Genomic DNA, 25930 nt, shown 5'->3' with positions numbered 1-25930 from the left:
TTTAGACCGAGGTTACCCCCTGAAGGTGTTGAAAAGAATAGAACTGAATTATTACAGCTGAAAACCAGGAAGGGCCTCACTCAGAGGATACCTTGGATCAATGAGTTCAATGCCAAAAGCAAATTCATGGCTTCAAAAGTCAATATAGCATGTGATATTGATGTTCTTTATATATTTATCTATTGACTTTTATGTTTCTTACATGGGTCATTGGTACTCCCTAACACTAGCTGTTTTATTAACATATATATTTCTTTCACAATATTTTTCACATATTTAAAGTCTTTTTAAATACTGCATATACATAAAAATTTGTTGTCAGCCAGCACTCACTTCACATCAGTTATTCTCATTCGACACATTTTTACACGAAATGTTATTATTTTAATATTTACTTTGCAGTACACATTTTTTCATTATTTTCACACATTGTGTCACGTTTTTTCTTCAGTTCACTTTTGTTCACCATTTTCTTGAGGCATCATATTGTAATATCACAAGTTATTTGCATTTCACACACAAAAAATTGGTTTGTCCATATAGTATCATATATTGATCATTATGAGGAATGTATTGGCCCTATTTGTCACTAAGAGCTTATTGAGATCATTACTGGTTATGTATATGTTATTGTCTGTGTATTTTCATGTATTTCTATGTGTACATGTTTACCCAGCAGGTTGTCATGGCAACCGTCGAGCTGAGTGCTTCTTCCGCTAGCCACTGCGCCTGTGGAGACCACGTGGGCGTTTGACACGCACTGAACTTCTGGCTACTCCTGTCGCCCTAGTTCCGGTCTGGTGGCTGGCGCGCCGAGCGGGAGGAGTGACATGCATCCAGACTGGTAAGCTATTTAATTTTGTTGTTTGTCTGATGTATTTTTTTTTAAATTTATATATTTTGTGATAGAAGCACTGGTAAAGTGGTCAATAGCAGGTACATTTGTCCTAGGTTTTTGGCCTATGTGTTCTAAACAGCAACAGGAGAAGTCTGTTTTGCAAGCAGACCAGAGTGTCGACTTTTGGAAAAGCCAGTTTGGGTCCTGGGGGTGTGGATGTGAGGAGAGGGAGAGCTACATCCACAGGCCACTCCCGGTTTTGGGCCTTTCAGCCTGGTAACAGGCTCATTAGGGCTTGCAGCTGGAAATGGCTAATATAAGCATGGTTTGTTTGTGGCTGAGTGTCTCACACCTGGGAGAGCAGGCAGACTAGCCTGTTCAGAGACACTTGGTGATAATCCTTGTAAGTAATGTGCATGTGTTTTGTTGATGGTGAGGGCAATAGGCCCTACCATTATTACAGAGAGGGAAGCTGCTGTGTAGCTAGTACCCAGCTGGGCTAGGACTTTGTTTATATTCAGTTGGCACAATAAAGACTGGCGCCGACCCGTTTGTACGAGAACCCGAGACTTGTATCCTGTTTCTACAGCTGCTGTGTGTGTAAAGAGGGAGTTCATCTACCCCAGGAGAGGGACCCCTATCCTGACTGTGTCACAATATATAATGTATGTGTGTGTATTTTATATATATTCATAATACGAATTATCGAAATGAAGAGCTAGATATAATTTTATTGCGATACAAACATTTTGTTACCCAGTTTTTATTTGCTTTTGATGACTTTGTAAATATATAAAGAATAAAATATGCAAAATAGCATACCCACATATTTGTTTATTCTTACTATTATCATAAAAATAATTCAGTTGGTTTGTTCAAATCAGGATATATTGAATTCAGTTGGCAAAATCAAAACACTTGCAGTTTAACTGTTTGTGTCTATCACCTCCTTGTGTAGTTAGTTTAATATGTGCAACCTTGAAGTGACAATGTGGGTTACAATGAAGGTGAAGGGAGAACTTCAGGGTGATCTACCTTATAAGGTCAGAAGGAATGCATATGAAGATGTACAAAAAAAACACAATGTCTGTGTATTCTTTTGATGTGAGTGCATTTGGTAATGGTCTCTCTCAGTGGTTCGCAAACTTGTCCTCAGGACCACACACACTTCACTTTTTCCATATCACCCAGCAGGTGCACAAGTGTATTCATTACTCACCGACATTTTAAAAGATCTGCAGATGCAGCTAACTATTTCGCTAGTAATTCTGTGAGACCTGCAAAACATACACTGAGGACAGAGTTTGAGAACCTGTGGTCTATCTTATATACAAGTCCTGACAATACATATTACATTATTCCACTGGCTCCCAAACTCAGTTCTCAAGTCCAGGTTTTAAAGATATCCATGGTTGAGCACACATGGTTAAATCAAAAGACTGAGGTACTAATTAGGTCATGTGTCAAAGCATGATTATCCTTAAAACCTGGACCATTAGATTGCCTTGAGGACCAAGTTTGGGAACCTCTGCACTATTGTATCCATTTCTTCTTTCTACATGTCGTTTGGACTGAACACCATACTCCCAACTTCTAGGGCCAAATGTAATAGCCTGCGACTGCAGGGGCCAGCGAGATAGTCATTAGATTTAAAGCGCAACTAGTTTAAAAGGCAAAACCAGGTTGGTTCTGCTTTTAAACTAATTCCGGCTTTAAATCTAATGGCCATCTCGCTGGATCCCGCAAATCACAGGCTATTGCATTTGGCCCCAAATGTAAGTTGACATATTTCTTAAGGCGTTGGGACCTGCTATTCACCTGCATGTGAGGGTGTGCCCATTCTTTTACACTCTGGGTTTTGGATCCACATAGTTCCTTCATTTATTTTGATATTTGCAACATCCTCTGATATTTAGATTTTTTTCCCTTTCTGTTCCATTCAAAGGATTTACCATTGGACTGATTTTTTACTTTTGAATATATATCTCTGTCTTACGACAGCACTCATGTCCCAAAGGTTTTTTTTTTGTTCTAGCAACTGCGGCACAATCAGATGACAGGCACGAGACGGAAAGTCTGCTGGTGCAGCATAGCCCAGTTCCGGCTGCGACTTGAGCAATTTTTAGAGACCAGACCCATTATCCAGCAGGGTAAGTATTCAGGACACTCTTTGAAGTACTTATCCTAATATACCTTATTTATGTTCACTAACTGTGACACTATAGTATGTGTTTTGAAAGTCATCACACATTTTTCCCTAATCTTACCTTAATTGGATTAAATACCGTTACATTGGAAGTCTATATCAGACCCAACTAAAGACTGCTTTTTATATGTGATTAAATGGAAAATTAGTTTTCAAACCATATGGAACCCTGACTTGTGTATTTTTCTGCCATTTCACAATTTAGTGTTATAAACTAAATAAAACAGTCTTATTTAATCAATTTATACTTAGTTTTTCAAATATAGGGTTTTCACAAGCTCCATATCAAAGACTTGCAGCTGAAAAATAATTAAAAACTGAAAACATATACTTTAAATTTTTTGGCTTAAGCGCCAAGGTCATTGGTTTATCCACATTTTTTGCCATTTCAGGATATTATTATCATCTTTCTCAAGTTTGTGATCACAAAACAGACAGGGAAAGATCCAGGAAATCCATGGTGGTCTTGTGGAATTTATGAATTTGAAATTATAATCATTAGTATTCACAAACTTATTCTAGGTCTCTAATAAATGATCCTAATCCTGCGCAAACTGTTTTGGCTACCTTATGGAACCTTCACTCTTGTTCTCAAAAACAAGAGATATGGTAAGAACTTACCTTTGTTATCTCTGTTTCTACGAAGTCCATAGGGTCCACAGGGTTGACCTTGGGGTATAGGTTGGGAACCAAATCCGGGCACCACGCAGTTAAAGCTTTTAGCTCCCAGGATGCACTTGGGTCCACTCTCCCTATAACCCCGCCCCCCAGCCAGAGGCACCTCAGATTGTAAGTAGCCAAAGGCCGGAGGAGGAGAGAAAAAGAGAGAGAAAAACTGGAACACTCTAGAACCATACTCACAGAAAAGGAGACGGGAAGCCGGTGACCAGTAACACAGCCCATATGAAGCCAGGTGCGTCAGGGCGGGCGCCCTGTGGACCCTATGGACTTCGTAGAAACAGAGATAACAAAGGTAAGTTCTTACCATATCTCTTGTTTTCTACTTCAGGGTCCATAGGGGGTCCACAGGGTTGACCTTGGGGATGTCCCAAAGCAGTTCAACCAAGGGTGGGGACGCTCCTGTGCTGAGAGGAGAATCCGTCGCCAAAAAGGAAGCATCCTGAGAGGCAAAGGAAACCAATGCCTAGAACCTTAAAAAGGTATGGACAGAAGACCACGTGGACACCTAGTAAGGCAAAACAGCCGAGGCGCCACGACGAGCCGCCCACGAGGGTTACACGGCCCGAGAAAAAAACAAGCCTCAACGACAGAAATGCCCACCCATGGGTAGGCCCCTGAGGCCATCCAGTCAACATTTCATTATAGGCCGGCCATCGTTTCCTGTTAAAACCAGAAACCGCAGACCACCAATAAGGAGTCCGCTTACCATAAGGAACTTGAACGGATCACATAAAGCCAAAGAGGCCGGACCACAGTCCATGAGGCCACAACAGCCGAGAGGACTGGGAACTGAATGGCCATACCATAAGTTCCAGAATAATATGGAACCTAAAAACCACTTTAAGAAGAAACACAGGGCGAGAGCAACTCACACCCTGACATGATGCCCTCCAGAAGAGGGAGCCACATGAGAACGCTCCCCATTCAGACACTCTCCTGGGAGAGAGAGAGAGAGAGAGAGAGAGAGCTTAAACAATAGACCATGTAATGGCTATCACAACCAGCGGTTCCATTGACTGTCCCCGGAGGGAACAAAGAACCACTACTAACTCCCCAGGAGTCCCTAGGGAGGACAAGTGGAGACATAATCCAGAAAACACTCCAAAGGATGAACTGGATACCAGAGCGGAGCAATTCCATATCTTAACCATACCGACAGTGTAGAGATCCGCACTGTCAGGAAGGCCAGGCCAAGGGTGAAACCCAAGCCAGCTGGAAGGAATGCCAGAATATCTGGAAATCCTGGACACCGGAGGAGCGTATCGACAGGTACGATACCATAAGAATTATGTATGCCACAGTCCGTGGCAGATCCCAGCAAAGTCTGGCCTATCTGCTCTAAACATCTCAATGAAGACAGAGCCAGGGAAGCCCGAGGACCACAGTAGGGGCGCAGTTAAAGACAAGCGATCCAGATCCAGGGAAAAACAAGGACCCTGAGACAACAGGTCCAGATAGTGAAGCAGTAGGAACGGAGCATCGAGGAGGAGACTCCGAAAATCTTAGTACCAGTGATGTCTGGGACGACCTGGAGCCCCCAGAAGGAAAGCCCCTCCGTCTCGAATTAAACTTCCGAAGACCTCGAGGAAGAAGGGAGACCGGAGGACACAGGTACACAAAGTGGAAGGACCACTTCACTGACAAAGAGTCACTGAAGGTAGCTTCAGTACTCCTAGAGCTGGACTGTAACACCGGTAATGTGTGATCGAGTCAGAAGGCCATGGGGATCAATCCCCTCAGGGAGGCCCCCTCTGCTCACCAGGAGTTGAAACCTCTCTTGGAGAAGAGACTAGTCCCCGGGATGCACGCCGTGACGGCTGAGGAAGCCCGCTTCCCAATGGAGAGCTCCGGGAATAAACACCGCAGAGTTGGCCAGGAGAAGACCCTTGGACTATGTCAGAATGGGTGACATTCCTAACATTGCCACCCAACTACCAGTGTTGCCTAGATGGAAGCCACTGTTGTGACAATGTCGGACTGAACCTATTCAGGTTTACCGTGACAAATGGGTTAGGCCAGAGTGAAAGTCCAAGACAGCTTAAAGTATCAACAAGTTAAGTGGCAGGGCAGAAGCGACAGACGTCCAACTGCCCCGAAATGAATGCGGACCAGACACTGTCTTTAGCAAAGAACACCCTGGACGAGATGGCCATAGCCACCCGGACAGAGACCAACTCGCCTCCGGAGAAAGTATCATCGTTCGAACAGCGATCCGATGGAAAAAACTCGATCCATCTGGAGGGGAGTCAATTATGGCAAGGCCTGGAATGGAACTGAGCACATTCCACCCTACCAAAAGGTAGACACTCTGGTAGACCGCGCATCACAAAGAGTAATGACATATGTCGACTGCGTAGATATCCGCACACTCGAAGTTGAAGAGTGGAGATCTTGTCTTACGCCAGAAAAATTCTCAGATTCTGAGAATCCAGCAGTGCTCCCAGATGAAGAAAACCCTGTGAGGGATGCAGGGAGGACTTTTCCTCTGTTGACTAATTATCTGTGCCGAGAAGAAGCCCCGGTTATCCTGACCTGGCGGTAAAGTACCTTGGAGAAGACCGTCCATAAAGCAGGAGACCGTCCAGAGAAAGGAGCATTCGGATACACTGAACAGGTGAACTGTCAGAAAATCCATAAAGCTGGTAAACCCCGGTGGAGTTGAGGACAGCCCCAAAAGGCAGAGCCCGAAACTTACAAGTGTTGCTGTGGCACAGCAAACCTGAACCCATGCTGAGAGGGCTCTGTATGTACCCGTAGGTACGTATCCTGAATACTCGGATATACCATAAAATCCCCAGGTTCCAAACATCGGATGATGGAGCATGGACGATTCCACCTGAGTCAAGGCACCGTTGGAATCTGATTCAGGGATTTGAGACAGAGTATAGGCAAAGGAGGACCAGTCGGTCACCGCCCCAAAAAGAAAGTAGAACAACCAGTCCCTCACTGAGATAGTGAGGTTGGCCGAAATAGCTCTGCTTACCACAAAGACTGTATAGCTTTCTGGGATTGTAAGGCCCTGATCAGTTCTGAAGAAGGGCCCGTGTAACAATGCCTGTGAGGAGGCTGCATGAGCAATGAGAGGCCGTTGAGAATCAGTACCTCACTCTGGAAATTCCCCAGATGTAGACCTGTCCCGTCAGGCTGAGGGTATATCCTCAGGTGTAGAAACAGGGTCGTCCGGAAGTCCAGGACTGCTCGGTACTGGATATGGTGGCCCCCGTAGAGGCCGACAGCCTAGGAAAAAACAGGCCTTTAGGCTGACCCTGAGGACAAAAAGACTTAACAGAGTTAGTCCGAATGTAGTGGGAGTAGCTAAAGACGGTATCTCCCCATTAGTGATACTGCCAATGATGCAACGATCTTGTCAAGGCCAGGACCAAACAAGAACTTCCCCCTGGAAGGAGTGTGCACCTCTGCTTTCCCATAACGCAGCCATAGGGTACTGCGTTGGATACAGACGCCGCCGAAACCCTGAAAGTTAGAAGACCGGCATCCCATGAGGTAATCCCACATATGACCACTGCATATTTTGTGAGCGGCAAAAAGATATTTGAACCTCAGACGTGTTGGAGGGGAAAAACGTCACAAAAGCATCACCATGCGATGGCCATGGTAGGACGGGCAACAGGCCCTGAAAACGAGTACATTGATTTCAGGCAAAGTTACCACCTATGGATCCGTAAAATTCGTCCAGGCCGGGATGGGAGGCGTATTAATGCCTGTAACCCGATGATTAACATACAAATCCATCCCAGAAGGGGATTTCCATTACTTGTGAGGACCCTCAGGGAATGGGAAACAGGAGGCCTTTGTGACTCCTCGTATCTGGGGACAGCCAGACTCCCGCTATGAGATCCACCCGCTGGGCAGAAAACGGGAGATGTATGATACTGGTGCAGGATCGACCTTCTCTATATCCAGAATGAGCCTGGCTACCAGCCCCAAAGCAGGGATAATAATACTTGAGATCGGCTCCCCCCATGTGAGAGGGAAAGACCCGAATATACCATCCAGTTCACGGCAGAGCCACTGGTCAGTAACCACAGGGCGTATATCACACCAATTAGTATTTCGTATAAAACGACATCCACCAGGGTGGCCGTTGTGGTAATCCCTGCAAGGGGAATGACAGACCGATGTGGTATCGGAGGTAATTCATGTACTGTGAAAAACCCCGGCAGGGAGCGATAGTCTGTGACACAGGGGTAAATTGCAAGAAATTGCGAGATACCCCGAGTTCAAAAGGGCAGTATGGTGAAGTAACTCCAAGCGAGTGACGACAATGGGGCCCGCCCGGCGATCCTCAAAGGAGAGGATCCTGAGAAACAACGCCCTTTAAGGGGGTCGTGCAAGGGGCCCGGCACCAGATGGTGCCGCATACGTAAACCTTTCTGAGTTAAAATCCTCCGCACTAATTCCTGCAGGCTATGACTTGCAGGATAGCAATAATGGGTGCAGTATCGTGTGCAATCTCCTGGTCAGATATATCTGACTATCTTGACGGAAATATTAAGCAGCGCCATACCGGTCCTGACTGACGCTAAGATTAGCTGCAGGAACCCATTATCAGCATACGCAACTCACAGTTCCATCTAAAATATGGCAACGTGCAGCACGCAACAGTATGTGACAAACCTCACAGATATTAACAAATATATATATGTGAGGTCTCAGAACCACCCCAGGTACACCTGTATTAGGGCAGATAAAGAAAAGGGATAGATATACACTGACAGGTGAGAGAAAAAGCAGACAGTCAGCACTAGCATAAGTCACATACAATGCAGAAAAATATATATATACATACATAAGCATGACATATAATATACTGCACAATGTCGCTACATTCAACTGCCCAGATTCAGTGTCTGGGAAGGCTATAGCGCTGTGTACACTGACCCAAAATGGCCAGGTACGCAGGGGGACTGGGCTCACTGACATCCTAAGAGTTCTGCAGCACCACAGAGAGAAAATGGCCACTGGAGACCTCAGAAGAAGCGTGGCCCGCGGAGGAAGCAGCTCAGCGACGCCAGACTGTATTATTGAAAGGCGCGCTGAGCTGAGGGGAGGAGCCGCTAGACAGGGAAGGCTTCCTCCCCTGGCTAGCAATTGACCCCCCGGGATGCCGGCTCCCGCTGCCGCTATAATCCCTGGTGGGCTGTGGACACGCGGGGTATGCCTCCATGGAGGGGGAGCCCGCCGCCACCGCTAGCGCCTCCGGTCTGTCCCCAGAGACCGGAGGCATAAGGCTGCATGTACACGCGGGTCACCGCAAGCGGTGACCACGCGACTTACCTGTCCCCGTCGATCCGGCAGCAGCCCAGGGATTCCTCCAGAGCCCGGCTAGTACAGACTCTGTGGTCCCGCTGCGATCCCCAGATCTGTACTGGCGTCGCAGCGCCGGCGGGGTGTAGGAGCGGCAGCTCAGACGTCCATTGGACAGTCTGATGCTGCCGCTCTGAAGAGTAGTAAAAAAATAATAAAACAAAACTCTTTTAAGCTTAGAGGCTGCTAAGCAGCCCCCCTGCAGTAACGGTGACCCGACTCCGGCCGGGCACCAACTTAAACTGAGGTGCCTCTGGCTGGGGGGCGGGGTTATAGGGAGAGTGGACCCAAGTGCATCCTGGGAGCTAAAAGCTTTAACTGCGTGGTGCCCGGATTTGGTTCCCAACCTATACCCCAAGGTCAACCCTGTGGACCCCCTATGGACCCTGAAGTAGAAACATGTATAATACAATAAATATCTCACTATGGAGCACTCTCAGAAATATTATAAAGTTCATCACAAAAGTAAAAACTAATGTCTCTTAAATTTGGACTGATTTTTCATCCAATTTCCCTTGAGGCCAGAACATACTATATTGAGTGTACAATATCGCATATGAACAGCAATTTATCACTGCTCCCGTACACACTACAACGATCAACATATGACAGATATATTGTCCGGATGGCCGCACCAACTACACGATTGGCACCTAATCGCCTGCGATATCTTCTGGTTGGCCGTGCAGACGTCGCATACGACCCGTGGGAGCTCGCAATAGTGAGTACACACTAGCCGACATGGACGATTTGTCGTACCGATATGGCAAATCTTGTCGATAACAGCCAAGTGTGTAGCCGGCCTTAAGACGCGTATCCACTAGACAATATGCTCCATGAACGATATCGACCAGTTTGCCCTGCAGTGCCAGGCTCAATGTTGTTAACGACATCGAGCATCTACACTGAACGATATAATTAACGATATCTTTCAGTGCCAGCACCATCCCTCATCCCCGTACTTGCAGAACCCGATGATATTGCCAGGTTGCCCTGCAAGTACGGGCGATGAAAGTTATTGTCAATGACCAGCGGGAGTGCGCATCGCTGGTGGTTGACGGCATACACACTGAACGATATTGCGGACGATGAATAATAACATTCAAATAGTCCATTTGATAATTTAGTGGATACGCGCCTTTAGGGTGGGTACACACCTGAAGACTTGTAATTGGACCAAATTTTACATCCAATTTCCCATGGGGCCAGAACAAACGATTTTGAACGTACACATAAATGATATATCGCTGCTCCCGTACACACTATAACGATCACTGGTAACATATGACGTCAAAATTGGACTGACATATCGTCTGGGACCTCTCACTACACGATTGGCACCTAATCGGAAGACGACTCATACGAGCTGTGGGAGCACGCAATAGTGCGTACACACTAGTTGATATGCACGTTGTCGTGCAGATATTGGCGAAGTGTATAGCTGGCCTTACTTCTTCACTCCGTTCATTAAGATCTATAAGTATATAGTATTAAAGCACATGGTCCTTAAATTCCCATTGATGTATGCATTGACACACTAGTATAAATAACTTCTCTTGATTACGGACTTCTTATTTGTATTGAAGTATCTTCAGCGTGTGCTTCACAAAATTTCTCTCTCAAAGGTAAAGCAGAAAAGAGTAGTGTAGTATTGTCAAACAAATGGAAAAATGTATCATATTACTCACATTTTAAATATAAATAAAAGCATACATCACAGTCCCCCCCTGGTCACTGGCCAACTGTAGACACTTGGTTACCCTCTTCAGATCAAATTCTGGCACCTGGAAATACTTGTATTCTCACGTCCTGGTAAGGTAAGTCCTCATTCCCACAGATCATTTCCACTGGAGATCAAGAGTCACAGGCTTAATGAGTTTCAGACATCTGTCCGTCGTCAAAAGCATGGGGATATTGTTCCAAAATGGTCCTTAAATACCCTCCCTGTAACAACTAACTATCCCCTGCTGATGACACGTCCCCCACACTTCCGGCTCCATTAGATACCGGAAGTGATGTTTGCAGGGACTGGAACCATCTGAGCACCGGCTATTTACTCTGTGCGTTCCACTGTCTCTTCCAGAAGAGACGAGAACCGGAACTGGTATGGCTGCTGGTATTTGCGTTCCAATGTGCGTTCCGGAAGTGACGTTATCTCCACCCAGAACAAGATGGCTGCCAATCTCTCTATTCCTTTATTTTCCAATTGTCACCAGATATTTAAAGGTATATCCACAATGTTCAACTTTTCAAGTCGGCAGAAAAATCTATATGTTGTTGCACATGTAAATAATTGAAATACCATGGGCTCCCCCACACAGGCAGAGGAGATTGCTGCTGCTGGTCCCACTGCAGCCCAGCACACAGCAGCGTGTCCAGCCCATCAGACATCAGTGGCAGCGGTTGCTTCACCTTGCTCAACACCAACCACTGTGCAGCTGATGGTGTCTGCACCAGCAACTCTGCTTCAATGGCCTCTTGCCTAATTAATAGTTTGAAGCTAATACACAGCATGACTGAAGTGATCTCTCCCTCTCTCTATAATTGTATATATATTTTTTATTACTTTTTTTTATATATTTAGCAGCAGCCAAGAACATATTGTACTTTACTACACAGTGTCCTTCTCTCAAGCAGGATTGGTCATATACCTGTATTTGATACATATCTTTTGGTATACAATAATCCAACATTAAAGGAAGTCCCATACACATTTTAATACCCTATTGCCAACCTCATTGAAGGAAACATTTCAACCGTTGGCAATGTATAAAGGACTATTCCGAATAAATCCAAGTACAGTCGATATGATTTCTTGCGACTTTCAAATTTGCGATCTGCTGCATGTGATCAAGTTTTACATAATCATTACACTTTCTAGTCTAGAAGAATATAACACCATTTTTGAAAATCACATTGTCAGTAGGTACAGTATAAAAAAAAACAAGCTATCACTCAATTGTGACTGATGAATGCTGAGCTTTTCTTGTTATGCGAGTGCATACCAGCATTTATACAGTCTTTAAGCAGTTATGGTGGTTTGTTTTTTTTATATACATTTTATATGTACCCAAGTTGATCATTACAATTTTATGTATATTCCATAATGCATAATAGTACCTGAGTATTGCACTTTATCTGTAGGGTCACATTGCCTTTGGCAGCTGCATCTTCGGTATACTGTGTTTTGCACCTGGAATATTTTTCCTACACAGCAGCTTATCGTGTATTTCTTTTCAGGAGCTTAGCAGGCTCCAACAAAATAAATCACTGATAACTATGTTTTCAGGTAGGTGCCAGCGTTAACACAAGTTCACGGAACCTATCAAAAAAAATAGATAAACCAGGATCTAACTGAATTGCTTGAAGGCAATTCAAGTGTTAATTTTAATTTAGTTAAAGAACACTGGATTTTATTGGGTCTGACCCTAAGTCATTCATATAATAGCCATGGATGATCACATCCACAACAAACTCACCACCCTACACAAAGGAAGTCAAAGCCATAGAGGCATGGCTCATTGTCAACATGGCTCCTCTTCCCTGGAGATGCACTGCAATCAAAAAAAAAAAGTGGTGTAACAAAAAAGAAACTTAATAGAATCAGCGATAGACCAATGATGCATCTCTAAGGTCACGTCATCACATTTGTTATACCGACACACCTTTGTCATGTGTGACTCGTTACATAATGGCTTCATCGCTAAAGTTAAAAAACTGAGTGGAGTCTCCTATGTACGCGATCTCAAAGAGGTAACCCTTGTTTGTCAGTGACTCTAAATTAGAGAAATTAGATATTGGGGAACCAAAAATAAAAGTATGACCGTGAAGTATATATTTTTATCAATCTTTAGCATACAGTATGATAGTACATTGAGTTGCACTAAGAAGAAGAAAAAAAAAAAACTCCATTTGTCCCAGGAAATTACCCTGCTGGTTAGTGCACTATCCAATAAAAATTTGGTACTTCTGTATCTTTGCGGTCCCCTGGTTACGCTACGTCAGGAGCGTAACCAGGAAATACTAATTGGCCCCTTGTGGGCTCGCTATGCTGCAGGCATGGTGGCTCGCTTCGCTCGCCACATGGATTTATTCCCCCTCCATGCCCACTTGGATGGTAGGGAATGACGTTGGACACTAGCTCATCTTTACACTAATGTCCGACGTCATTCCCTACCATCCAAGTGGGCATGGAGGGGGAATAAATCCATGTGGCGAGTGAAGCAAGCCACCGTGCCCGCTGCGGCGCGAGCCGGCAAGGGGCCGAATAGTACTTCCTGGTTATGCTACTTAGGTATCTTCACTATTCAGTGAAGATACGCAAGTAGCGTAACCAGGGGGCCGCAAAGTTACGGAAGTACCAAAAATTTTATATACCAAGGTGGAATTGCCATTGCAGAACAATAAAATTATTAATTGGTAATTTGACCCATGAGCTGCTTTTTTTAATTAAATTTATTTGTTAATGTTACTAGTGAATGATTGTAAGTTTGACAGGCAAGGCTCCCGTACATCTTTGCCTATCACTCACTACCCCGTCTTGTTTTACTACTATTTTGTTCCCAATTGTAAAGCAGAAGGGAACATGCTGGCACTAAAGTAGTAAATGGAAATAAGAATCCCACCTCCTTGGTTTGCAGCTTTATAAATGATGAAGTTTCATACTGCTGTTCTTTTATAGCGCATTTGGTAAAAGAATATGCTTAGAATATTTATGTTTGTTGCTCATCACATAATTGAAGAGGGGAGTGGATGAAGGTGTTATGTAATAATGATTTATTTTAATGAAGAGGTTATGACCTAGGATTCATAACAATGTAATTTTAAATGCCGATAGTCTATTTACTTAAATATCTCGTGGATAAAAGTGCCATGTCCAATTCATCTTTAACTGTAAATATCGGTTTCTTCTAAACATAAGGTTTAAGCACCAGGGAGGGAGGATTAGGTTAGCTGTACTTGCCTTTGGACATCGGCATTGTAACCTGGCCGGGATTCTGACCGCCGGGATCCTGAGCGCTGGCATCCTGTACCCAACCCGTTTGCTAACAACTCATCACTGTCATACTCCACATCGCACAAACATACTTTCATTTTAACATGAGTTTTGGTTAAGGAAGGAGTATGAACAACTAAAGATTACTCCTGGATGGTGGTTTATGTACACACTTACTGCCTTCCTAAAAAAGGTCTCTCTAAAGAACATAAAAAATATTTTCACATTAAATGTACTGCATATAAGAAAAATACCCATGATTGTGCACTTTAGTACACAATTTTATCCCCATGCTTACATTGTTTGACTGAATCAGTGTCACTGAACCTATGCAACGTTTTATTTTACTTTTCAATTGCATGTGAAGAGCCCTTCAATTATACATAGCATATATACGCCAGGTCAGGATGCGGTTAATATCCCGACACCCCAAACCATTCACTTTTTCCAGACCTCCGTACAGGATCACAAGTGAAATAATAAGGGACGTGAAGAGACACTCTTTCAGGGGCCCATTTATCATTAAATTTGCAGCTTATTCCCCAAAAACATCCATTTCTAGGGGATACTCGCAAATATATGGTATCCAGGATCCCGATGCTGGCATCCCGACCGCCGGGAACCCCCGGAGGAATGTAGCGAGGTTAGGGGATGGGTTAGCGTTAGGCACTAGGGGAGAGGGAGAGGGAGAGAGGGGCGCGAGGGTGTATCTTAACCCTGTTGGGATGTCGGCGACGGGATTCTCACCACCAGTATCCTGAACGCCAGTATCCCCCGTACCCGACCAGTCACCGATTCAGTGACCACAAGGCATGAGCTGGTTTACTTATTCTACAGACAATGGGCACAATTCACCCAACTGAACTGCATGTTTGTGTTCCACTTTAGCAGATGTATCATTGATCAGTCAAAAGAAATGCAGTTTAGCTGCAAAGTTTGTTTTCTCTCATATCAGATTCACTAAAATGTACCCATTTAAGGATTCAGATACATTATATTAAAACAAAAAAAGAAAAATTGATGTAGGTGTAAAGAACACGTTATAGTTGACCACTTTTTGAAGCAACTACATTATAGCAAGAAAAACAACTCTGAAGCATGGTCAAATCAAAATTAAGATTTTATTTATACATTAATTTCAATTTAAGAAGCTTTCCTTCTTTAACTGCAATTTAAAATAAACCAAACGCCCATTTTAACCGCATGCTGCCCAAAGAAACATTTTTTGACATAGAAGTATAACATTTACTTACCCAGGGTTCACAAAGACTTACTTTAAGACTATTACATAGGTTCCCTCTATGTCAACAGCATCTCCCCTATGCAACAAATAATTAATTTTGAAGCTCACAAGCACAAGCTTTGATAGTTTTTGACAGGTCATGCTGCTAGAGAATTCTGTGCAGGCTATGAGTATCAACAAAGTATTGGAAACCAGTAAATATTATACAAGAATATTGGAAAAAGGTTCTTGCTTGGGGCCAATCATGACAAATATCAGAATGTATGGTAAGAAGTTGCCTTTTATGCATTGAGCTACCATACAGTCAACAATGATCCAACAGATCGGATATTAACTATCTTCTAAGGACTCATTCAGATTTTTTCCCCTATATGTTTAATGGCTGCGCTGAGGACTTCTATAGAGAAAAAGAAAGGACTTGGCCTGCAAACATATCACAAAAGGAACGCACACAAATTCTCCTAAAAAAAAACACATTGAACAGCACTGCACCTACAACTAAAACATACAGAACCTGTTTGCTATGTAGCTGGCATAGTAACATAACATTTAAACGGTTAATTATATAAGACTGGTTAAAACCAAAAGTCTTAAGACTTAAGCAAAGAGGGGGAGGGGTTCAGCTATCCAAGTGAGGTGCAACAGGAAGACACTGACTTTCTAAACGTATCTTCAACTACAAAAGGAAAGAAACTTAAACTTTATTGTACAATTACATGGACTACTTGGAAAGTCGTGAAGACACTGTTGAATTCAGTCTGAATACTAAGTTATGGGGTCATATAATAAGACCTAGAATATATTGAAAAACTTATTCCTGACTTGCTGTAGTCTTCAGGGTTCCTGTAAAATTGAAAAAAAAAAAAAGACACCGTGAATACTTTATGGCAGTAAATAGACTCCGCAAATACATAAAGGCCCAACCAAGCCTGCAAGTGCTTCATTGCCATAAAGAGCAAAACCATACAGCATAATGCAGACTTACTGCTCACTGAATTTTGGGGGTATAATGCCCAGTGGGGAAAAAAAAAAAAAAAAACTGGCACCAAAATGTAATCACACCTTAAATTGCTGTGATTTGGGCCACGTCCCTAATGGAAAACTTTCAGAACCTGGTGTAAAGAGAAATCGTTTAAACACTAACAAACCATACATGGTTTTGGTTTGTAAGGACGAGTGTAGGAAACTTCTGGCTCTAACATTTGGAAAGTTACAAACGAAAAAAATCCATTCTCCTTAGCACTGATTAAATATGTTCAGATTCATATTTTAAGCTGCTGATGTTTCAGATGTCATGAAACATTCACAGTTTATGAACACTAACAATACAAATCCATAGAAGTGTGAGCAGCTGGTTGAATAACACAACTTTGTTTGAAATACCACGGGAGACACAGCAAAAAGATTAATGCAGAGCTGAATTCATCACTGAATATGAATATATAGAACATGGTATAGTCTGTGACCAGGTAACTACCTGACTTATTGCACCCCCCCCCCAAAAAAAAAATCAAAACTGCAACAAACTGGTGTGTCAAGCCAGAAAATTGTGCTCACTTAGTGCCCTGTGAACAATGCAGATTATGCTGCAAAATTAGAAAGACACAACTTGGGGATAATAATAATAAAAAACAAACAAAAACATATGAATCACTATTTCCCAAAACATCCACAAACTGAACCAACATTTCTATTGGTATTCAATGTTCTGGAATTTTGGCCTAAACAGGAAATGTGATGTCAGAGACGAAATGTCTGAGCGAGATGGAAACATTATCAGGAGAGGAGGAGTTAAAAAAAGAAAATAAATTGATCCAGTCGAAACCAAGAAGCCACAAACTGTCTACACAAAACAGGTGCGGTCAGTTCAAGCCCAACATGACCATACCAGTGTAGAACCAATATTCTGTACCAAATGTTGCTACTTTCGTTTACAATGTTCCTCTTTAATATAGTATGTGGCATCACTGAGACAAAATATAATAGATTGACAATCGAATCCATGATCGACATATCACAGAAATTAATCACAATCTCCTGTGTGCCCAGTCTTTCAGTCTCAATGTTTGATAACCATTAGATGCATTTAGGGCATGAAAATCTTGTGTGAGAGGGAAAATAAAACACACTTCTCCTTGGGTCACCACTACTTTAAATAGGTAGTGCAAAAATGCAAGTGACCATAAATTTTCATCCACTTTCTTGAAAGAAAAGCACCATCCCAAAATGGTATCACAGACTCTTCTTAACCTCCACAATTTATTTTCTGGCTTTGCAGAAATAAAAATTGTTAAAAAGGGTAGTGAGAGACTCAATCACACAACTTTACCAGGAAGACAGATTGTTTATGCTTACCTAATTATTTTTTGTGATTTTCTGCTTGTATATATGCATCATTCTTTGCCGGAAAGCATTATAGTTGTCACTTGTGGATTCTGTTGTCTCTCTTACTTGAACACCTAGGCCCTCCCCAGCAGAGACTGAGCCCCTGAGAAAAGTAGCAGAAGCAGGTTATGTGAGAAAAAAATAACTGAGCAGTCAGTGGTTAATGTGTACACTACATCTGCAAGTGTAAAAATTGAAAGTGGGAGTGTACACAGCGAATCGGAGCGCCAATGTAACTGGAAATTATTTGGTAGGACAGGGCCCGAAAAAGCAGGACTGCCCCTCTGAAATCGGAAAGGTTTTGGAGGCAAGGTACAGCAGCCGTGAAGCGGGTCTAAACCACTGGTAACAGTTATTATACAGGACATTCGCATATATCAGGCAATTTCCATGTATATTCATGAGTCAAGTAAATAACCCGATGCAAAGTGCTACTAAACTCTACCATTGAGTAAAGAAGAATTAATCTGCACCTGTTTTCACATGTGTTAATATAGTTTTGGTTTAATTAAATTACGTTACCTTTTATTGAATTTAGACTGGCTTCATGGTTGCTATACTCATTTTATAGGATTTTTGAGTCTTTACTTATAATAGAAACAAGCGCTGCCCACTCTCCTTGCAACTCCTTTTTATTGGCAGACTACCCCCCATTTACATGATTCCCCAAATTACATCATCCTCGGAGCTCATGATCCTCAGAGAAGGCGTGCACCAGCTGCCACTCCCTCCCAGTCTTGGTGCTGACAGGCCTATTGCAACAAGCTAAGCAAGATGCCATTGCCCAACTCCAAGTCTACGCAGCTGGTTACGTTTACGCCAGCTATTTGAGGGAGACAAGGCAGGATCCTATTAGCTGCAGTACATAGCAGGCACATACTGTTTGCTGCAGTGTGTCTCAGCAGTCATTGGTTGCACAGCGTGTCCCCCAGGAACCCTCACTTTTGTGAAAGTGAGTCATACACTGTAAAATTGGGATAAAGGATGCAATATAGCTGGTAAATTCAGTCACTTTACCTGCACGTAACGCATATTAAACGCTGAGCTCTTAAGTGAGCCACAAGTCTAAACTGTAAAGTTACAGGCAGTTACTTGGCAAGATCACATTTAAGTATCTTCTAAAGTGTTAGAGGCATCTCTGTGAACCCTTTGTACACCTGGATATGTAGAATACATCATGGGGGTTTATCTAAAGCCACACTGTCGTTCAGGGATTATAAATAATGAGCTTGAAAACAGGAGTCACTATAGGAATATATTCTAAACAGAAGGACCTAAAAGTTGACATTACAAACATGGAGATTAAACCTATTTTTGCAACATACACTTTTATGGGATTTTTGATCCCTGATCCGCTGGATCCAAGTCCTTGACCTTCTTGCCAGCCCATTTTACTCAGCATCTGAAAACCCACATTCTGTTGGGTTAACTTCTTATTGGCAAACTCTAAATCCACTGGTTTCTTAAGGACAGAAAAGGAAGAAAGATGTGTCACAATGTGCAGAGCAAGGATATAGACAGAAGACTGAATCCACTCTCGCACTTACAATGTAATTGTGCACTGACATTTCAGCACATTTACCGAGAGAACCACAGACTTTGATGACCATAATTTCGACGCAATTAAGTAATGATGTTAATATCCTATATTTGCGCTATGATAATATGGATACAATCTTCTTGGTCGTTCAAATGTTGTATATATTGTCCTGGCTGGTCAAATTAAATAATATTACTGTGTGGTATTTTACAATAAACATTTATTAAATGACATGCAAATGCAGTGCACAGCAAAACAACTAAAACAATATACAATTAAAACAGGGCATCATGCAATGGTTAATTTTGCAAGCACAAGTAGTGTTCACTCTAGCTCCAGCGGCAGGCAGGGTGCCGAAGCTAGAGAGGGCACCTTAGTGCGCCCGTCTCTGAAAAGGGGCGTGGTCATCAAAAAGGGGGCGTGTCTAAGACACATCCCTTTTTGTCACTCTTGGGGGCGTGTCCGGCACTTACGGACACGCCTGGCAGCCCCCAAGCGCTGCAGACAGGGAGAATAGATGCCGGGCGCATGTGCCCGGCGCCTATTCTCCGGCGGTGACCAGGTCACCGCACATTTCTCCACCAGCGGTACACTGCGAGCCGCGGGTGAAGACGGCACCCGCAGGCTGTGAGGGCAGGGCACACCGCTAAAACAGCCCAGCGGGAACGCTACATAAGGTAACTTGTGCAAAATCTGGTCAAACAGAATACATGACCGAGGAAGCCCTGTGATGGGGAGAAACAAGTTGGTCAGAAAAGAGCACACAGACTGGGAGACAGAAGCAGCGCAATCCAGCGGTTACCAGCAGTGCCTGGCTAAAGAGAGGAAAGATGGGAAGTACAGGCTGCTAGTCACGGGGCACTGTGGCTCACCAAGCTGAGCCCAAAGCTGGAGTCCGCTGTTTGACCACATTTTGCACAAGGTACCTTAGGCACGCACACAGTGATAAGCAAAGTAAAGCAACAGCACTTTGTTCACTTCTAAAGAGTGATGTTGCAGTGTCTATATATTTTTTTTAAAAACCATGAATAAATAGCTTTTTGAACCTTTAAGGAAAGATAGTCCATTCAAACTTGAGGCAGCAAGAAATCTACTGCAGATTATCCAAAGACTAAAATTAAGGCTGCACAATAAGGGGATTTTTGGTTACTTACCATTGAAATCCTCTCTCTGAATCAGGCTGGGGGACACTGGACCATGGGGTTGTAGATGGGACTGCAAGGAACTGGCACTTAAAACTAACTTTAACCCAAGCTCCTCCCCTCTGCAACCCCCTGACTTCAGTACAACTTCAAAAGTGCCTGGTAAGGAGAAGCAGTAAATTAGTGACACTGTCATACCAAAAACCAAAACAGTCCTGTAGGGACCAACTGTGTAAAAAATACCACACAACACGACTGAGTGTGAGGGAGGAAACGCAGTGTCCTCCAGCATGATTCAGAGAAAGGGATTCAATGGTAAGTAACCAAAAATCCCCTTTTCTCCTTCACCAAGGATACTGGACCATAGGACATTCAATAGCCGCCCCCAAGGGGAGAGAACGCTCAGGTTGCCTGACCGGAAAACTGTACTTCCAAAGTTGGAGTCACCGGAGGCAAAATCATGAAACCTGTAAAAACACGCAAATGTGTGGACAGAGGACCAGGTAGCTGCGCGACAAACTTGTTCAGCCGAGGCCGAGTGGCGTGCCGCCCAGGTCGTCGCCACGGCCCAAGTGGAATGAGCCGAGACCTTGGTAGGTGTCGGTCACCCTGCATCAAAATAGGCCCGAGAAATGTCAGAGCAGAGCTATCTACCAATGGTCTGCTTTGTGGCCAGCCAGCCAGCCACGTTTGTGGGCGTCAGAGGACCAGAAAGGAGTCTGTATGACCTAGCTCCGAAGTTCTGCCTAAGTAGATCCGCAGGGCCCGGACGACTTCCAAAAGTGACAGATCATCCCAGTCAGGTTCCGATGGGGAAAACACAGGAAAAACTAACATTTCCTGGTTTATGTGGAAAGCAGAAACAACGTTCGGTTGAAACAAAGGAACTGTTCGGAGAACAGACAGATTGTCATGGAAGATGAGGAACGGTGGTTTGCAAGACAAAACCCCCAACTCAGAGACCCACAGAGCAGAGGCAATGGCCATGAGGAAAACCAATTTCCATGTGACAAATCTAAGGTCCACGGAGTCCAAAGTTTTAAAGGGGGCCTGCTTGAGAGCTGATAGGACCAAGGTCAAATCCTACTGAGCAACTGGAGGCTGAAACAGAGGTTGAACACGCAACACTCCCTGCAAAAAAGTCTGAACCTCTGGCAGGAGGGTAAGACGCCGCTGAAAATAGATTGACAAAGCCAAAATCTGTACTCAGTAATTGAAGCCGAAAGCCGGCTTCCAAACCTCCCTGAAGGAAAGCTAACAACCTCAGAAGGCGGAACTGGGAAGTATGAACTCCGTGCAGTTCACACGACAAGATGTAGGTCTTCCAGACCCTGAGGTAGTTGCGCGCTGAAACTGGTTTCCGAGCCCGCAACATGGTACGGACCACGGAAAAGGGGAAAACCCCTTAGCTTTTTAAAGCTCGGTCTCAACAACTAGGTCAGTAAAACCAACCAAAGGAGGTCCTGGTGCTTGAACAGACCCTGCAGGAGTAGATCTGGGTCGCTGCGGAAGACGCCAACCGGGCCCTACGGCCAGCCTAAGGACTGTGGTGAACCACGATCTGCGCAGCCAGTTCAGAGCCACGAGGATCACCAGAACCTGTTGCTCCCTGACCCGCCGGAGTACTCGAGGTAACATGGGAATCGGAGGAAAAATATAGGCCAGACGGAAGCTCCAGGGAATGGTCATGGCATCCACTGCGAAGGCCATTGGGTCCCATGATCTCACAAAATCGGGCAACCTTGCAATTGTGCAGAGACGCCATCAGGTCCACTTCCGGAAGTACCCACTCCCGGACCAACTGCTGGAAGACTCTGGGTGGAGAGACCACTCCCCTGCCAGGAAGGTTATCTTGCTGAGCAAGCCCGCCTCCCAATTTTTCACGTCCGGAATCAACACTGCCCAGAGTGCCGAAACAAAATTCTCTGTCCAAGTTAGAATGCGACTTGCCTCTGCAATGGCAGCCACGCTCTTGGTGCCGCCCTGATGGTTTACATACGCCACCGCCATGGCATTGTCTGACTGAATCCTCATTGGACGGTCAGCCAGGTAGGACTGGGCTCCCAAAAGAGCCAGATAGATGGCCCGTAGCTCCAGTACATGGATTGGTAAAACAGACTCCGATGACAACCAGAGACCCTGAAGACAAAGTTTCAACGTCACCGCTCCCCAACCGCTGAGACTTGCGTCTGTAGTCACAATGACCAAGCTGGGAGTAACCAAGGAGCGACGTTGGAGCAGATGATCGGAAACCAGCCACCAACGAAAAGATTTACGAGTGCTGTCCGACAGAACCAGAAGCTGAAAGGAGAGATCCTCCGTGCGACCCATTTAATTTCGGAGAATATCCCACTGGAAGTTTTGCGAGTGGAAGTGGGTGTACTGGATGGTCTCGAAGGTAGAGACAATTGTACCCAGTAACTTCATGTACAGCCAGATGGAGAGGCGGCGCACCGACAGTACCTTTGTGATCAGATCCTGGAGGGCCCGGGCAGGAAGACTCTTTGGAGACGTATCGAAGATCACCCCTAGAAACATAAGGGGCTGGCAAGGCGTGAGATGAGGAGACTTCTCGAAGTTCAGGATCCAGCCATGATACAGAAGCACCTGCACTGTGCGGTCCAAATGGACCTGCAACTGGGAAGCCGAAACTGCTTTCATCAGGAGAGCATCCAAATATGGAACAAATGTTAGCCCATCTGCATGCAGCAGGCTCGCCATAGCCACCATGATCTTCGTGAAGATGTGCGGAGCTGTTGCCAAGCCAAATGGCAGTGGCCTGGAATTGGTAGTTACAAATTTAAAATAAAAAAATAAATAAATAAAAAAAACAGCCCTAAGCTAACCAAGGGCCGCCAAGCAGCCTCTAAAAAAACATGCCTTACTCCACAGGCACTAAAACTACACCGAAGTCAGGGTGTTGCAGAGGGGAGGGAGCTTGATGAAGGAGAAATAAAAAGCACGTTTTTTCCTCACATGGATACAAGAACCTTTATGAAAGCATCATTTAATAGGGGTACTAACTCTGCACAAATGCGATATGACCCCTTAGAAGTGAACAGTATTTAATAAAAGTTTGAAATTAACAAAGAACTTTTGTTGAACCTTCAAGGAAAGGCAGTTCATTTACAAGAAAGCTACTGCAGATTTGCCAAAGACTACAAAAAAGGCTGCACAATATATAAAAAAGCACTTTTCCTTACACGGTTATAAGAACCTTTACACAAGCAATATCAAATAGAGGTACCAACTGTGCACAAAAGTTTTAAATAATCATTGCATATCAAAATTAACCACCACATGATTGCCTTGTTTTAATTGTGTATGGTTTTAGTTGTTTTGCTGTGCACAGCATTTGCATGTCATTTAATAAATGTTTATGTTGTAAAATACCCCACAGTAATATTTATTTTGACTAGCACCTGGACAAATTATCTATACCAGGAAAGAGGGAACCCTTGGTAAAACCTTGTCCAATAGGCAGCTTGCAAAATTAAAGGAGCAGCACAAGTTTGTAATATTCTCAATTAAGTCTTCTAGTTAAAAACAGTGTTCAACAGGGAAAGGTTCCAATAATATTCAATAATCAGAATTGGTGTGATTGTGCAAAGCCACCAAGAAAATATTACCTATAACATTTCACCTATAACTGTTTATCATTACTAGCTATTTCTCAATCTGACAAAACTGCCGCAGCGGAGAAAGACAGAGTTTGTGTTGAACTTCCATTTGTTTAATTTGGAATATCTCTTAGATAAAATGCTTCTGCAATCAACTCAGTTGGAGCTCTGTATTATTACTGCGGCCCTATCACTGCAGCAGACTTCAAGCTGGCCAGCACCACACTAGAACTGGCCACTGTTCTTTGGTATAGCTCCCTTGGTGAAGGTTGAGTTTTCTATTCAAACCTCCAAGTACAGGTGCAGTGTTTCTACAGCCATTCATCACCGAGTTGTTACACTGTACAGGGATGTTGTTGTGGGCTAGCACTGGAGCCTATTTATTAAACATTGTGTGAGGGATGATTGCAGGAATCTCTCTGGTGTCAGTTGCAGGTGTTTACAATAGACATTAATTGAACAGGTGTTTACAATAGACATTAATTGAACAGTTAGCGCACCATATTTTTTCACATAGCAAGGTGTGGCTTAAAGGGAAAATTTTTTTTTAAAAAATCTTTACCCACTCCCTTCCCATCTACCTTTCTTTTGTTGTATCCGCGTCTTCGGGGGAATTCATATGCAATCGGTACTGGATCATGTACTAAAGAACAAACACAAATCACTTTGAAAGGCAAAAACGAACAAGGTTTGCTCATCCTTGTATAACAGATTAAGTATTTTCTCAGCCTTGTATGAGCAATTATGATCTGGTACGTATCTTTTTTGAATTCTATTTTATTGCTCGAGGAGGACAAAATAAAAGCTAGAATCTGGGCTTCCTCTGACACCACATGATGTAACATGGACATGTTCTGCATTAGTAACAGGTGAAGATTGGCATCTTCTCCCTTCTTAGAACATAGAAAAAGATGTATCAAGCAGCGTGGAGAATGGTGAAGTGGATCAATGGAGAAGTTATCCATAGGAACTAATCAGCTTTGAGGTAGCATTTATCAAGTACATTTAATAAAATGATAGGAAGCTGACTGATTGCTATAGGCAATTTCTCCACTGGTCCAATTCCCCACTCTTTACATTGCTTAACACATCTCCCCTATAATTCTTTATTTGAATAGTCATTCCATTGAACCAAGTACAACAGCAGACACACTAAGGAAGCAACAATACTGGCTTTAAAACTGCAAAATGGAAATTTAAAAAAACAATTCTTACTTTTTGGGTCTTCCACAAGGCACACCCTTTTGGGGGCAAGCATGCCGACCTTTAGTTTTGCTACTCTCTTTCGACCTATCGGGTGATGTTGAGCTGAAGCGGACATTTTGCCAAGTGCAGCCCCTGGAACTTCACACCCAGCCTCCAATTCCACATCCTCAGACTCATTTTGCTGGTCATCCTCTATTCTTGTATTCTGAAGATCACCATCATTCGGCACAATATCATCATCATCATCAGATGCCATCTGCTCTTCTGCTTGCTTGATCTCCTCCAGTTTGCGCTTATAAAAAATGTATGCTGGGCTATCTTTCTCACGTAAAAACCTGCGTGTTGGGAAAGAGCATATCTTTGGTCAACAGTCTCAGATTTTACATGAGAACCTTCTTAGTGGTGAACGTTTACTGAAGTCTCTTACCAAAACTCTGGGTTGTTTACACTGTTTTCCATACTGAATTGTTCTATTTTGGGACCCATCTGAACAACAAATTGGGCTAGTTTTATAGCTGTATCCTTGGTCTTCTCATCAACTATAAAGAAAAATAGATTTGTTATCCAACTAAAAAAAAAAACCTTTGAGAGATTACAACATTTCCATGAAAATGGTAAAAAAAGATGTTTTTTCAAAAACAACATGTTTCCTGCAAGTGATGGGAGGAATATGGTTATATTAGAAGATAAGCTAATTTGTGTAATTCGGACAGGTCATTTCAGTGGAAAGATGATCTTCTAAATG

The 25930-nt window shown here is 43.5% G+C and overlaps 1 protein-coding gene across 1 annotated transcript in view; it reads right to left on the bottom strand.

Moving 5' to 3' along the window:
• Positions 1-15151: 15151 nt before the first annotated feature.
• The window catches only part of SUGP2 (SURP and G-patch domain containing 2), a 42657-nt gene continuing 31878 nt past the window's right edge, over positions 15152-25930 (bottom strand). The window contains exons 6-11 of the mRNA XM_088478435.1: positions 25613-25724; positions 25195-25520; positions 24561-24622; positions 19003-19139; positions 17648-17780; positions 15152-16135 (exon numbers count right to left, since the gene is read on the bottom strand). Of these exons, the coding sequence (XP_088334561.1) occupies positions 17648-17780; positions 19003-19139; positions 24561-24622; positions 25195-25520; positions 25613-25724 (770 nt within the window). The 3' untranslated portion in view covers positions 15152-16135. The remainder of the gene's footprint in view (positions 16136-17647; positions 17781-19002; positions 19140-24560; positions 24623-25194; positions 25521-25612; positions 25725-25930) is intronic.

The sequence above is a fragment of the Taudactylus pleione genome, unplaced genomic scaffold (genome assembly GCF_031769625.1).
Source record: "Taudactylus pleione unplaced genomic scaffold, aTauple2 ptg000214l, whole genome shotgun sequence".
Taxonomy (NCBI): Eukaryota; Metazoa; Chordata; class Amphibia; order Anura; family Myobatrachidae; genus Taudactylus; species Taudactylus pleione.
The sequence above is the reverse complement of the archived record's forward strand: the minus strand, read 5'-3'. Positions and strand labels throughout refer to the sequence as shown.